Here is a 15390-nt window from a genome sequence, read left to right on the forward strand (position 1 = left end):
TCTGGCTAAGATGGAGGGTATTTACAACAGGGAAACAGAAGTTAACACCATAGAGTTTTATGAAAAGGAAGTTAGGACCATAGAGTTTGACTCGGTGTTCTCACTTGTACAAGGTGCTCTAGGCTAAAGAAACACTGCCCTTCAACAATGCTAGTCTTACAAAACCCACAAAACTTTGAGCACATTAAAAGCTTCTATGTAGTTACTTTTTATGGCTGTATCTAATATATTTATATCTGACTGCTCTCAACTAAAAAAGTAAACATTTACACCCAAAGGTAGCACTAGCTGTGAATTCCCTATGATACTTGCAACAGTCATGGTCCAAATGAAGGCACTGTCCTATGATGTTTAATATTCAAATAACTTTTATTTAATTTGAAAACAATTCTTAAAACTGCATTAATAGTCAAAACTCTGTTATATAAAAATCCTAAGGAGTATTTCTATATAAGTCAGAAGTAATTCTAGGTTAACAAGATCAGATTTGACTTAGGACTTTATCCTTTTAACAAACTGTCAAGAATGGACCAAAAAAAAAGATTATTTACAGAAAACATTATCTACATATGTACTCAAAAAAGTACAAATTTGGTGACAGAAGAGACTTAAGGACATACTGGAATTATCTACATATGTACGCAGAGGTACCAATTTGGTGACAGGAGACTTAAGGACATGTTGGAATCTCTGAAGCAGTTCTCAAGGAGCTTAGTTTTATTTTCTTGGATTTTTAAGACCGCCTAAGATCCTTCTTCATCCTCGATCTTGGGAGCCAGATAGTACTTCAAATGTCCCATATCAGCAATTTTATATTCTACAACTGAAAGACAGGAACATAGTTAATTACTGAGAAGTATCACATATACTACCTACAAAACAAGATGCAATGAATTTATCTTACCAAGGGGTACATCTGCAGACATACTGAGTGTTACTGTAGGAGAGAGTGGAGTGGCTTTTGTAAAGAAGTTCAGGTATCTCAGTGCAAAAGTTAGCTGTACTGGCTCATTCATCTCTATGGTAACCTAAGGGAGAAAACAAAAGATTCATCATATTGAAAAACAAGAGAATGGGTTGCAATTCAAGAGAATTGCAACCCATTGGTTCATAATATAAATTAAAAAAACAAAACAAAAAACCTTTACTTTGGAGGGTACTATGAAACTAATTTTCTGAAGACAGGTTAGTAAAACAAAAGAATCAAGTCTTTAGCCAGCCTTTCCCTGTATGAACTGAATCCCAGATAACCAAATTATATGGTAAGAGAGCTTCTCTTTATGGAAATATTTCTAATAAACCAGCTAATAAATGAAGGAGAAATGAAATATATTACAACTCTGCAAACCCTAATGACTTAATGAATCTAGACAATGATTACTATGGGTGCTAAAATCACAAAAAGGCATCCAGACATCTCATCACTCCTACCAGAGGTACACAGGTGTAGTAAGTATTCTTGCTTACCCACCCAAAAAACAAAACACATTGAGTATCATCAAACCTCTAGAGCTGTAGCTACCAGTTTACAGGAAACAGGGTAAAGGAACATGTTAATCGATGTAAGGAATACAATTTGCAAAATACAGACTCCCGGAAACTCAACGACAAAAGACCTAGTTTCTTCAACAAATTATAATGGAAGGGCAATCAAGAAACTGGAAAGAGAACCAATGGATTGAAAGACATTTTAAGGCGTATCAACCAACTGCAATGCAATGTATGGACCTTCTTAAAATTTTGATTCAAATAGTTCTGAAGTGACCAAGGAAATAGGAACACTGAAAAATTCCTCAATATTGAATAATTTTCTTCAATGTGATAAAGTTTAATATTTATATGAATTGAGATTTTCTTAAAAATCAAAGTTGGAAAGGGGAGTGAAATATAATTTAGGAGACAGATAAAAGTTAGAATTCGCCCCCAGGCTTTTGTTAATATCATTTTTTAAGTCTTTATTTAAATGGAGTTTTACTTTCAGTTTCATTTAAACTGAAAGTTGACCACTCATACAAGGGACAAGAAAATATCTACTATTTACTGTAAACTTACAACATGCTAGATACTGTGTTAAGCACTTTGTTACCATATTTGATCCTAATCATCCTGTGAGATTAGGCCCTTTAATTGTCCTTGTTTTAGTGTTCACAGGCTAGTAAGTGAAGTTTTATTTTAGTACAATTACCAAATACTGGTTTGTACTCAGGATCTAAAAAGAACACTTGATTAAGGAAAACCTTAATTAAAGGAGGGTTCTCTAGGCCCTCTTAGAGGCCTACCACACAGAAAAGTTAATATGAGGATTATATAAAAGCTCATAACAGCTGGATTTTCACCCCTAACTAGATCCTTCTATTGAGTTGCTATCCTATGCTCAATTTTTTGGTAAAAGCAAATACCTCCAGAAAGCTAAAGGTTAGCCACCTAGCTTGGGTTTGATATACAAACTCATTGTTCTGTGGTTTATAAAGGAAGCACTGAATTTGCATTCCCTTCTCACAAATTGGAAAGTAGATGGCACTTATAAATCACTTGCAGATTTCAACAGTATCTTTCACTTCTCACAAATTTCTTGGAAATGCCATTTTGTCTATTATTCTTTAGAGTTTTCTTTAATTTTTGCAATTACCTTGCTATAGACTGCATGTTTGTGTTGTTGTGTCTCCCCCACCATTCCTGTTAAAACCAAATCCCCAATGTGATTGCATTTGGAGGTGGGGCCTTTGGGAGGTGCTTAGGGTCATGAGAATAGAGCCTTCATGAATAGGATTAATGCCCTTTTAAAAGAGACCCCAAAGAGCTCCCTTGCCTCTTCTACCAGATGACAAGGCTGCTGTCTATGAACTAGACACAGAATCTGCCAGCTTCCCAGCCTCAGGAACTATTAAATAAATTCCCATTGCTTATAAGCCACTAGTCTATGGCATTTTGTTATAGCAGCCCAAACAGACTAAGACAACCTAATATTAAGCAGTTTTACAATTCTCTTCAAAGTATTTTCTGTCTACTTAAGAATTACTTACAGCTTCCTCTTCTTTATCCACATTACTTGTTTGTGACAATTTAATATTTCCATTTCCAAGTTCCCCACTTGCAGAAAATTTCACTCCGTCCTTTGCACAGGAAATTACAATAGCATCTCCAATATGACTGAGATCTCGGCATATACGTGCAAATTCACCAGAAGGCATCTTTACTACACAGCTATATTCTTGTTCCTAAAAAACAAACAAACAAACAAAAACACTTAAAGGTCAATTTCTGGGAATGAAAGAATTGGCAACCTCACTTTCTGAAGAACCAGCACTTAATCAAGAACTAAGAATTTAAGATTTTTTTGAGTACACTGAAATGTCACTCATTGTGTGATTTCTTAACTCCAAAAACTACTCAAAGGCCCCTCCGAATCACCCAACAGGGCTAAATCAAACGGGCATAGGAATGATGACGGTGCAAGAAGGCCCATCTGCTTTCCAAAACAAGAGAATATGGTACCAGGGATTATAAACATTCCAACACTTCTCTCCTTTAATGTTTCTAAACCTAACCTTAATAAATGTCTGCCACCATAATTTAAAATCTACTCTTAAATAAAAATCAAGCATTCTAGGAATAAAAAGACGCATGGAGGTTAATAAAAATACAAATATGCACTTGGCAACAATGAATTCAACAAATGATCTATTTTAGAGTACTGTAGTTTAATAAAAGACAAATGTGTCAGTCTAAATAGTAAAATCCCACTCTATACCATGCACCAGCAGATATATAATTGTTAGGAAGTAGGCTTTAAATTAATTATATTAACATATCTTATGTAACTCATGTACAGTATACTCAATCAGAAACCGATACTCACTGGAATCCCAAGTTGTTCAACATCTAAATCCATTAACTTCATTTCATAGTCTGAAACCTTTTCTTGATCTACCAAAAGAAAGCCAATGTTGAAGAAAAGCATGTAAGTTTATAACTGCGATGTCAATTTTACAAGCTCACAAACATTATCTTAAACTTCTCCCAGCTTTGAGAAATACTGACAATATATTTTAATTTTCTTTAGCCTAACTCAGTAGGAAAATATGACCTACTTGGAGCTTCAAAAACTAGTGCCAATGTGTCCGCATTATCTTCAGCCCTTAGTGTAATGATGTCCTCGTTGCCGGCACACTTTAGTATTTTGGACATGCTAGAACAGAGAAGACACAGGGTTTAAAATCGACACCATCTTTTCAAGGTCGTTAGATTTCTAAGCAACTCAAACAAGGAGTTACCATTGTGACTCATTAGGCTGTCTGATGAATTGGCAAGTTAGGGAAACGCACTACAGGAGGATGTGTAAACCGGGCCAGCCATTTCGGAATGCAATCTGCCAGTATTTATAAACTACAAAGCTACCACCAGCAATTTCATTTCCCGATAGAAATAAAATAACAGTATTTTCTGAATTCAAATCCGTTTAGTGGGTGAATAAATCATTGGGCCTCGACGATCATAAAAACTGCCTAAAATTGAAAGCCACTGTCCTGCAGACATTTTCCAAGTCCAAGAGGGTGCTCACTACCACTTTACTTTATAAAAGACTGGAAATAACCTATTGTCCCTAAGTAAAGGGATACAACTAGGGGCCGTTATAAAGCGGTTAAAGTCAACCATAATCGGTTTCTCATCCCAGGCCGCCGGCACCTAACGACCAAAGAGCTCTGGAACAGTGTTTTCCTGGCCCGGCAGCGAAACCCGTCATTTTCCCGCCACCACCCGCTTTGTGACTTTGGCGCGGAAAAAAGCCGGTTTGGCGCCGCAGTCAGCGCGGGCTTTTGGAACCGCGCGCCCCGTGGGTCCCGCCTCCAGGCACAGCCGGCCAATGAGAAGGCGCCGATGGCCCACTGCAGCTAAAGAGGGCCCGGCTCGGAGGCGCTCCCGCCAAGAGCCAGAATTGGGGGTGAGGGGAAGAGTGCGCCGCTCCCCACTGCCCCCAAGCTTACCTAGTGAGGTTCACACCCATGGCCAGGTTGCGGTCGCAGCGGTACGTGTCGAAGCCCTCGGAGCGCAGGGTGAGCTGCACTAAGGAGACATGGGATGAGTCCATGCTCTGCAAGTTCACGCCGCTGGAGCTGATGTCCCAGCAAGCCTCGTTGATGAGGTCCTTAAGCGCCTCCAGCACCTTCTTCAGGATGGAGCCCTGGACCAGGCGCGCCTCGAACATGGTGGCGGTGTCGCAACGACGCGGCTACAGGCTAAGGGAAAGAGGAAGGTGTAGCGGGTTTAGGCTTCGCGGGATGAGAGCAAGCGGGCGAACACAGCAGGAAGAGCCGGCGACCGAGGACGTTCACAGCAAGCTCGCTGCGCCAGCAACCGTTTAATACCGCCGCGTCTGCTAGCGCGCGCTCTCCGTGCCTGCGCCCCGTGGAGACGTCACCACGCCGACCCGCCCACTTCCTGGGCGGGGAGACTCGACGGCCAATCGTGTGCCTGCTCTGCGCGAAGCCCGCCCCCGAACATCCATTGGAAAATGTAGGGACGGGGCGGGGCACGAACGCTGCACCTCCTGGGCCTGGCAGGATGGAGTGGGGGCAGGACTCCCGCCTTTTTGCCAGGCTCTATTGACTCAACGCTGGACATGCCCGGGAATCAGTGAGATCCAGGCTGGGAGTCGTCGAGTCCCAACTTTTTGGTACTTCCTTAACCTCCCGCTTTGAGGATAGAAAGTTTTCAGCCGTGGAAGTGAAACACAAGTGCAACCTATGCGGGGGACGGGGGTGGAAAAACCGCCTGTAGCCTGAAGAGAACTGCTGCTTTAAATGTGCACTTCATTTTTGCTGTTATAGAAGTGACGCGCTCCTAAAAGTCAAACGATGAAGGGTTGGATAGTTACAAAAAGTTATCTCAGCTTCCCACCACCGGCTATTAAGACCCACGCCCACACACGCAAGGCTCACATCACTCAATAATTTCCTCTATACAGCTTTCTAGCTTTTTCTATACAAATACACATTAAAAACAAAAACAGGTTCATACCGTTAACACTTCTGCAATATACTTAAAGTACCTGTATATATAATTTCGTGCCACACAAGTGTTTTCTATATAAGTACCTTATAAAAAGGCATAATATAGGCACACCTCGGACATATTGCAGGTTTGGTTCCAGACCACCGCAATAAAGCGAGTGTAGCAGTAGAGAATTATGGTATTTTTCCTGGTAGAGGGTTTTGCCTTTAATTTGTAACACTTGTGAAGCACAAGAAAGCCACAAGCAATAAAACGAGGTATGCCTGTATTTTACGTTTGTAACCTAATTTACCAATTTCTTGTGTGTGTTTACAAACACCTTTGGGCACTTAGGTGATTTTATGAGATCAACACCTTGAAGTATTATTTGCATACACATTAAGTATTTGATTAATGTTACTAAATTGACCTCTAAAGTATTGCAGTTTATATTCTAGCCAAGACTATGAGCATGCTCATTTCCCTCAATTTTCGTAACGATAGATATTAGCAATCTTGACTTTAATCTGTGCTCGTTTACGTGAAAATTTCACTTTGTATACTGAGTATTACAGATTGAACATCTTTCATATATTTCTTGACCATTGCATTGTTTGTATATTTTTATTAAACTGTCTTTTTCTTATTGATTAAAATAAGCACTTTATATGTTACAGTAATCATTTCCCTATTACATGTATTCTCTCTCTGCTTTGTTATTTCTCTTTCACTTTGATTACAGCATTTTCCTTTAGTTGCATTTGATATCTTATTATGGTTTGTAGAATTCTTTAGTTTTTCTACCACGTATCTGGGTGTGGATTTAGTTTTATTTATTGTGTTCAGGGAATTTTGTGTTCTTTAATAAGAAGATTCATGTATTTCATCAAGTCTAGAATATTCTCAACCATTATGGCTTCAAATATTGCCTTTCCCTGGCATTTCTGTTAGATTTATCTACGTCATTGAATTTAAGATACCGTCAATTGTAAGATACATTACTTTACTTAACACAAGAAAGAAAATATTGTCAGACTATCACAGTGTTTATCATTTAGAATTTCTATTTTGTAATTATTGAAATAACTTTGATTTTTAAAAATATTTGCATCACGTATTACTCTTGTGCATAAGTTAAAATATATATATATATAAACAAAATTAACTGGCTAAGGCATTCCTAATATTTCTCCACACTAAGTTTCTCACTTAGTTGCTGGCACTGTTGTTTTTCCATATAATGTTATACTCTATTGTATAGGGTGATGATGAGTGCTACTTTACTGTCTCTGGAATTTCTTCCAAGTCTCTGCCACCCATTTGTAAATTTTTTTATTAAAAATGTTGTATTCAATTTATTTAAGTTTAAAAAATAAAAAAAAAAAAAACCAGTATACCCTGACTTCAGGAATGTATTTGGTCTGAGTTTAGTTAGCCTGGCAGGGCTGTACTGTAATGGATGAGAAGTTTGTTGAGGCCAAATTGTAGTGTTATTTATCCTAGTAAACATACTGTGCATTCTGAAACATGCACTGGTTTTCCCACCTCTTTTATATTAGGCTGGATTTGAAAGGAATAGCTGAGCGTTTGGACGGACTGATGTGATGCTTCCTCAGATGTGAACTTTCACAATTATGTACCCTACAGGTGAGGCTCTGAATACTAACACCTCCACCTGTCTCAGAGGATGACCTTGTGGCTTTCTCTGTGTTGACGTCCTTCTAGGTCCTTTAGATCATAAACTTTGCTTAATTTACCCAAGATGTGTCTGGTCTTTAGATCAAGAAGTGACCACTGACAGTCAAAATAGTTATCGTAACAGTCCTTAACAGATTAAAAGAGTTTTTAAATTACCATCAGCATGTTACTTACTTTTAAAAATAACATTAAAACAAAACACAAAAGCAAAGTTTTCTTCAAATAAGTTATGGCCTGAAGGGAGTGATTTGCTTCTTAAAACAAAACAAAAATACAAGTATTCGCGCAATGTTAATAGGAAACAAAGCATACCGAGTTGTGTTCCTTCACATCTATTTTACTGTCACTTTGAGGCACTATTAGTGTAACTTGCGAATACACTCTTATAGAAATCAAGAATTCTCACTAGTTTCCCAAAAACCCACAATTCAGGTCAAAATTGATTATACGAAACTTCAACTCATTATGTGTGGAAGTTTTTCTCCTTGTTAAATTACAATATGCCAAAAACCCACAATTCAGGTCAAAATTGATTATACGAAACTTCAACTCATTATGTGTGGAAGTTTTTCTCCTTGTTAAATTACAATATGCTTAAGGGAAGGGACCTCATTTCATACTTGTTTTACATCACTTACAAGGCAGAGAATAAGAACGGCTGATGGCAATGCTTGAGAAACACAGGCTAGTGTGGGCTTAGGTAAGAAACAGATCAGTGTTCCGATTCTTAGTGGGCATTTTCTAGCTGTGAGACCGCGGTTAAATCATTTCCCTTTACGAGATTTAAATCCATTCAACAAGTACTTAGGATGTGTCAGACACATAGGGGAATCTGGCTGTAAACAAAGTAAACAAGGTCTTTCAACAGTCCAGAGGATAACAGAAATGTGAAAAACCGCGGAAGATCTTATCTATAAAATGAAAATCATATCCACTGCCAAACGTTGTGCAGACTGGCATAAATTAAAGTGATTACTTGGTTCAGTACCTAACATATAATTGATGCTCAGTAAGTACTAGAGACAACTTGGCAAAGCGACGCAGACTGAAGTTTGGGCTTCACATCCCTTATCACGTGACGACACAGTTGGGCTCCCCAGGCCTTTCCACTCAGGGCCTAACCAGCGTCTACTTACATGCGTGAGGGAAGAGGCCTGGCTACCCACGACACAAAGCACAGACCGGGAAGCCAACCACCAACCAGGCTAGAGCCTCGGGGTTGCCTCCTCTCACCTCCAGCAACCCGTTAATTCTAGGATCTAGGTACCAGCCGGCCATCCGCGGTCAGGCCGGAGCTCCTATTGGCTAGTATCCCTCGGAAGCGCACGCCTTTTCCCGCCCCGTCACGTTTTTCTGTCCAATGCAGGCCTAGCCACTCCGCTCCGCCCTGCCCCCACTGCCCCGCCTCCCTGGCGGATTCGCGCCATTGGTGGATCTCCGGGGCCGTGATGGTGGCGGCGCGCGTGCGCGTTCGCTCTGGGGCCATCCGGAGAGAAGGACCTAGCGGGCTGGGGCGGCAGGAGAGGCAATTGTGCTCCGCCCTAGTGAAAGGGCGGCGACGGTGCTGGGTCGGGCCGAGGTCCAGGGCTGGCCGCCGGGCTGCGGTGGGGCCCGTGAGCCGCTGCGGAGCCCTGAGCTACGCAGGCGGGGCGGGGCCGGCCGAGTAGAGTCCGCGCGCGCCCGCGCTGAGCTGCCCGCTCCGGCGGCTGCGCTGCTCGCCCGCGGGGACGTCGCGCCGGAGTCTCCAGCATGAACGAGCTGAGGCTCAGGGCGGTCCGCGAACCGGACGCACCGCCCGAGTACAAGGTAGCGGCGGCTTCGGGGTGGGCGCGGTCGGGGCCGCGGCGCCCCCGGAGAGTCGCGGGGGGCACGCGCGCAGAGGGGTCGTTTGGCTCTTGGACCCTTTGTCGCGGCCGACGGCGGCCCCGGGCCTGGCCAGCCTGGGGGTCCTCGGGTGCAGGGCCCCCACGGAGCGCGCGTCAGGGCTCAGCCAGAGGGGACCCCGGGGACACGGCTCTGGGGCCCGGGTGGAGGTGGTACCTCGGCGGCGCAGGAAGGAGCGCGCGGGGGTGACGCACGCTGCCTGCCCCCTGTGCCAGTTGGGGGCGCCCTCCTGCCCCTCACCTCCCGAGGCCTTCCCGGGTGTGAAGACGTCCGGACCTGAAAGCCTCCTCTGGCCGGTGACTTCTCGGAGCCGGACTTGGGCGCTCCGCACACCACTAACGTGCTGTTGTGTTTTCGGGGGCGGGGAGGTGATCAACACAAGGCCCTGGGATTTGCCTCCTAGGACCTTTAAATCCCTTCTGGAAAATGAAATCCGTTGGCTTTAAGCAGAGACGTCTCTAGACTCGTGCAGTCAGCGAGTGTTGGGCGGTATACTCCCAGTAGATGGGCTTGTTTCTGGCTTCAAGTGTGGGCACCGATGGGGTAAAAACAGAGGCCATCGTGGGGATGCGGCTGGTCGAAGTTGAGGAAGATGGAGAGTGGTTGTGATACTCTGGGCTCTGAATGACAGCATAGATTTGTGTGTGTGTGTGCTTTTGTTTTGTTTTTACCAATAAGTACGTCTGATCGTTACAAATCCTTTGCTTTTCAAAAATACAGCTGACTAGCTATCATGTCCTTTTTCTCCCTCTTCTCAAACCTTTTAGGCCCACAAAGTTTCATTAACATCAAGTCTGACCTGTCACCTTAATCAGGACTACGTCGCCTCTAGACCTTTGAATATGCACCGACTAGTACATATAGGGTGGGGACAGTTCTTTCAGGCCCAACCAGGGTGTTTAATGGGAAGATTAGAGATTTCAAAAATACCTTGTCTCTGCAAGCAACTCCTAAACTTGAGCTAAATCCCTAAATATTCTCCAAATTCATTCTAAAAATCAATATGGAGAGTCCTACTTGAATGATCCACTGTAGATAGCAACACCAAAAGAGTTGTTCAAAACCCCATTATCATTCACCCAAAACATTCCTCCTAGTATAACAGAGTTGCTCCCCTACCCACCCACTTCATGGATCCATCTCCCAGAGAAAGAATGCCAGCTGACTCTTAAATACTTTCTCATCCCGTGTTTTAGGTAGAGAGGACATGAGGAGCTGTCCAGCTGAAGATGCCTTAATTTTTTATTACAACTGCACTTAAACCACTTATACAATGACAGAATGCCTGGGGTGTGAGGTTTACTAAGTGCATGTCGCTCCCTAAAACACAGCAGCTACTGTATTCTGTTAAAGCCAGATGTAGTCCATTAACCTAGAACAAGGCAATCAGCGCCCTCACTCTGTATTTCTGAATTACCATGTATGGGACTTTTAATAATAAAGATATATTTTAAGAACTGTGGAAGTGGTTTATTTGCCTTTGGTGAATGTATATAGAGTTTTTAAGAATCTTGATTCTATGCCATACTTTGAAAAACTTACTTCTGTGATTCTGGCTTTGCCAATATTCTTGTTAGAACTTAAGAAAATTAGGAACAATAAAACAAGGATATCTTTTTAGGGAAATGAATTGTGAAATGGGAACTTTCTTATTTCTTTTTTTTTGGGGGGGGAATTTTTTATTTCATAGTAGAAGAATTCAGAAAACAATATCAGATCAATTCATTAAAAGCACTGGAATGAATTTGAAAGAGTCTTTAAAATGTTACAGTTGCTTAACTGCTGTGGCAAAATTGTCTTGTAAATAAGCAGATAATCATTCGTTTCAAGATAATCTGGAGAATGTGTTTATTATAAAAGTCAGGAGGTATTTTGTTATATTTAGCATCCTAGAATGGAATTTTCAAAGCCAGTTTCTAATAAAGGAAATGTTTTCCTCTGCGAGCCGTACTTATAATTTTAAAGTCCCCAAAGCATAGTATTGTTGCCAAACTAAAACACTTGGAATTTAAGCTTTGGGAATGATCCTCTTCCCGCCCAACCATGTTTTTACAATGTAGTTTAGAAAAAAGAAGATGAAGCATGGGCCAAAAGATTGGCATCTTAAAATTTATGATTGGGTTGGCATTTCAGGGGGCTTTGTTTTGGAGGTTAGAGTGAAGGATCTGGGGTTTTCTGTTGTACTTAGATGCTGGAGTGCTATTTAAATTAGAGGTTTACTCCTTCCAAGACTTCCTTTCTAGATTGATGAAAGCAGTATTGAGAGGAAATTGTGACATTTAGGAAGGGGAGTTTAAATTTTAACCGAAGACAGTGGTTAAGAGCACAGGTTTAAGTGTCAGCTGAATCCATCTTGAGCCTGGGCTCTGTCTCTTGAGTTGTGTAACTGAGCAAATCACTTGTATAAAAGCTTCAGTTTGTCCATCTCTACAATTGGGGTGGTAAAATAGTATGTGCATCAGAGTATATTCATGTGGATTAAATGAGTATGCATGTTACATAAGCATGGCAGAAATAGTCATGTTGTAACAATGTGTTATTGTTTCTGGTTGAAATATAATGTTATAGGAAAAAAAATTTAATATTCACCTTCTGCTCTTGGAAGATGATTAAATTTTCAAGTTATAAGTGTTTGGAGTACTCTTCCTAGTTTAAGGAAAGTGTATGGACAGGGCTTGGCCTTCTGTGATCTCTCTTTTCAGTTCATTTTCTTGCTGAACTTTTCAGGGCTCAGAATCACAGTGAAGCTTTCACTGTAGAAGGAGCATCGCTGTATACAAGTATCTTCCCTTCTTGGCACTAGCCAGCTGGAATATATTTCAGGACAGTGGTGAATGATTAAAAAACGGTTTTCTTGATAGAATTTTAAGAGTGAACTACTGAAATAAAATCTTATTTTAAGATCTCTAAGTACTTCAGATGTAGAAGAAATGCTTTATTTCTGTCAAAAACTTTTTTTTACATTGCGAAATACTTTGGATATTGAAAAATTAGTGAGCCTTAACTATGGCTCTTAGACTTAGAGAATGTGAAAGATTGATTTGTCATACGATAACCCACCATTTTAAGTTTATTTATGTTGATCAAACAAGTATACTTTTATTTTAAAAAATCAGTTACTCCCCAATTTATGAGTAAAGTTAATCCCCCCTTCTTCCGTCTCCTTCTCCCACCTCTGGTTCAGGCGTTGTTTCTTAGTCTAGTTGTGTAGGACACAGCTCCCTGGCCCATGCTGGTATTAGGAGCCGTGCCCTCCCCCGCCCCCCCCCCCAGGCAGTCAGTTGCCAGTTGTGGGTCAACTGCTCACAGCAGCTCACAGTGTCTCACAGCAGCTCTCATCAGCTGCCGGCCACTCATGGCAGCACACAGCAGCCCACAGCAGCACTCAGTAGCCCCTGGCAACCCACGGCTCCAGGGAGAGCCGTTGTTCACAATCTTAGCTGTAGAGGTGCAGCTCGCTGGCCCATGTGGGAATCGACAGCGCTCCAACCACCTGGGCCATCGGGCGGGCCCAAAGTTAATTTTTTAAAAATTTAATTTTGTTTAGAATGTTTGGTGTTTGCACAAATTTGTTTTTTCATTAGAAGAATTTATATATATATATATATATATATATATTTTTTTTTTTTTTAATTAAAGTTTATTGGGGTGATGATTGTTAGTAAAGTTACATAGGTTTCAGGTGTACAATTCTGTAATACATTGTCTATATATCACATTGTGTGTTCACCACCCAGAGTCAGTTCTCGTTTATCACCATATACTGGATAATTTATATTTTTTAAAAATGTTAAATAGCTCTCATCAGATGTTAGAGGAGGAATCTTAGAGGTCATTATTTTATAGAAGTGGATACCATAGCCCAGAGAGTTTACATGCTTAAGGTCACACAGCTGGTTAGATGCAGAATGGTTAATAGTATGAAGCTTTTCTAATTCTTGTTTTTTTCTCATTGTGTTACATAATGCTGCCTTCAATATACGGAATTAATTTACAGACTTTAAAAGCTTCTGCATTGATTGACTTTGGTAGAAAAATGCCCAAATATCACCTATTTTTCTTATGTGGCTACAAAAATAAAATAAATCTTTCAAAATGCCAAATACATAAATAAAAGTAAATTCTTAGGTAGTAAATACGGAGATTCTGAGACAATTTATTTTGGTAGAAAAAGTTGATTAGGTCCAGTTTTCCTGGTTATTGGATGACTGGCGATTATATAGTTTGAAGCCCAGCCCTGGGCACAGCCACTTGGGAAAGGAACTCCCTGTGTGGTGCAGGCTCCTTGTTCTGAGATGACTCTTCGAATCAGAACTGTTTGTTTTAGCAATGTCGTGTTTCCCCGAAAATAAGACCGGGCCTTATATTAATTATTGCTCCAAAAGATGCATTAGGGCTTCTGAATAGGGGATGTCCTCCTGAAAAATCATGCTAGGGCTTGTTTTCTGGTTAGGTCTTATTTTCGGGGAAACACGGTAGTCAGTCATTCAGTGTTACACACCTTCTTAGGACATTCACGGAATCCAGGGTCTGTTGTATACAATCTCTGTTAGTTCTGAGGAAGGAGGGCTGGTGTCTTCTCATTCATGAGGAAAATATCCAGGATTTTATGCCAATTTTGGCTCCAAATCTATTCTTCACTGTTTTGAAGAAATCCTATAGCTGATTGCATCTGGGAACTTATGAAATGACTCTTGTAACTAATTTCACAGTGCAAATAATTGTCCCTTAAACCATTTGAAAATAGGTGTCAATATTTCAGATTTGCACACTCTTCTGTCTTTTCTAGGATCCACATAGGGGGAGTGTGTTGAACTTGTTAGCGTTCCACTCAGTAGGCTTGCAGAGTGACTCGCCTGCACACAGCTTAACCTGTTCCCTGTGCTGTGAATGCCTGTCCGGCCTCCCTCCCTGGCACTGGAGGCTGCTGGGGGTGAGAGCATAGCCTTTCGTGTATCATACTGCCTCTGGTATGGAAAAGGGACAGAGACACCCTGACTCATGATTATTAATTTTGCCAGGGTCTTTTTGGAAGAATACTAATTCGTTCCTGGCATTGGGCAGAATTCTTGCCTTCCAAACCTGTCACATGATGGTTGCCTGGTTAGGGTGGTGGTGCGGAGCCTGCGAGGGCAGACCTGGTCCCCATTAGGCAGCTCACCCTGCCAGCCCCTGATCTTTGTTCTTATGCTGTTTGCCCCAACACTGGGGATGGCATAGGGCCCACTAAGTTGAGTGACCTTTTAAAGAAAGTTAAACTTTATTATGTTATTTTGACTAGGTAATGCATGGTTCAGAATCGGACAGGTGCAAAGGGTACATTGTGAGCACCTCCTTCCCTCCTATCCAGTTCTCCTCCCCAGACGCAGCCCCTGGTCCAGGTCGTCGTGCTCATGAGTGCTGCTGTCCATGCAGAAGGACCTGACCGTTCCTTCCAAATTCAGATGTCCTTTTGATTTGTTGCCCTTTGTATTAGAGTCACCACAGGGCCAGCTGGAGCTTCTCTGAAGATCTGGCTGTTTTTTGGACAAGCCCTTGAGACCTGAGATTTACTGGCAACACTCTGCTCCTGAGTCTCTGATGTTATGAGGACATCTGTCATTGACCCTGGATCCCTCAGTGGGTGACTGTCAGGGCCTCCTCCCCACAGTCTGTGTCCTGCTAGTTCTGTGGCTTCAGGGTCTGCAGGACATTTCTAGATGCATGTCCCTCAGTCAGTGCACACTTACTTTGTCTCAAGTCTGACTTCTGTCGTTCTAGATACTGACCCTCCCTTCTCCTGTCTCCTCTGCAAGTAGAGTCAGATCTCTGAGTTGC

General features: G+C 41.8%; 2 protein-coding genes across 3 annotated transcripts in view; one reads left to right on the top strand and one right to left on the bottom strand.

Annotated features, from left to right (window-relative positions):
• Positions 1-350: 350 nt before the first annotated feature.
• On the bottom strand, positions 351-8975 carry PCNA (proliferating cell nuclear antigen). Of its 2 annotated transcripts, none has more exons than XM_081034389.1 (7): positions 8923-8975; positions 4986-5237; positions 4092-4189; positions 3860-3927; positions 3024-3218; positions 905-1028; positions 351-823 (listed from the first exon to the last, which is right to left on the bottom strand). In XM_081034389.1, the coding sequence occupies exons 2-7, from the start codon at positions 5204-5206 to the stop codon at positions 744-746; spliced, it is 786 nt and encodes a 261-aa protein (XP_080890515.1). In that variant the 5' UTR covers positions 5207-5237; positions 8923-8975; the 3' UTR covers positions 351-743. The 2 variants fall into 2 exon arrangements, with proteins under 2 accessions (XP_080890515.1, XP_080890514.1); XM_081034388.1 differs by having other exon boundaries at positions 8826-8971.
• Positions 8976-9109: 134 nt separating this feature from the next.
• CDS2 (CDP-diacylglycerol synthase 2) overlaps positions 9110-15390 on the top strand; it is a 47856-nt gene continuing 41575 nt past the window's right edge. Inside the window, exon 1 of the mRNA XM_081034541.1 lies at positions 9110-9495. Coding sequence (XP_080890667.1) covers positions 9439-9495 — 57 coding nt within the window. The 5' untranslated portion in view covers positions 9110-9438. The remainder of the gene's footprint in view (positions 9496-15390) is intronic.

Source organism: Rhinolophus hipposideros (genome assembly GCF_964194185.1).
Source record: "Rhinolophus hipposideros genome assembly, chromosome: 22".
Lineage (NCBI taxonomy): Eukaryota > Metazoa > Chordata > Mammalia > Chiroptera > Rhinolophidae > Rhinolophus > Rhinolophus hipposideros.

Bases quoted from the DNA above. Each gene is read 5' to 3' on its own strand.
- PCNA (XM_081034389.1), bottom strand. From the start codon at position 5,206: ATGTTCGAGGCGCGCCTGGTCCAGGGCTCCATCCTGAAGAAGGTGCTG. The intron at 4,190-4,985 runs GTAAGCTTGGGG...TCTCTGTTCTAG, and splicing joins ATGGGTGTGAACCTCACTAG to CATGTCCAAAATACTAAAGT. The intron at 3,219-3,859 runs GTGAGTATCGGT...TTTGTTTTTTAG, and splicing joins TTGAACAACTTGGGATTCCA to GAACAAGAATATAGCTGTGT.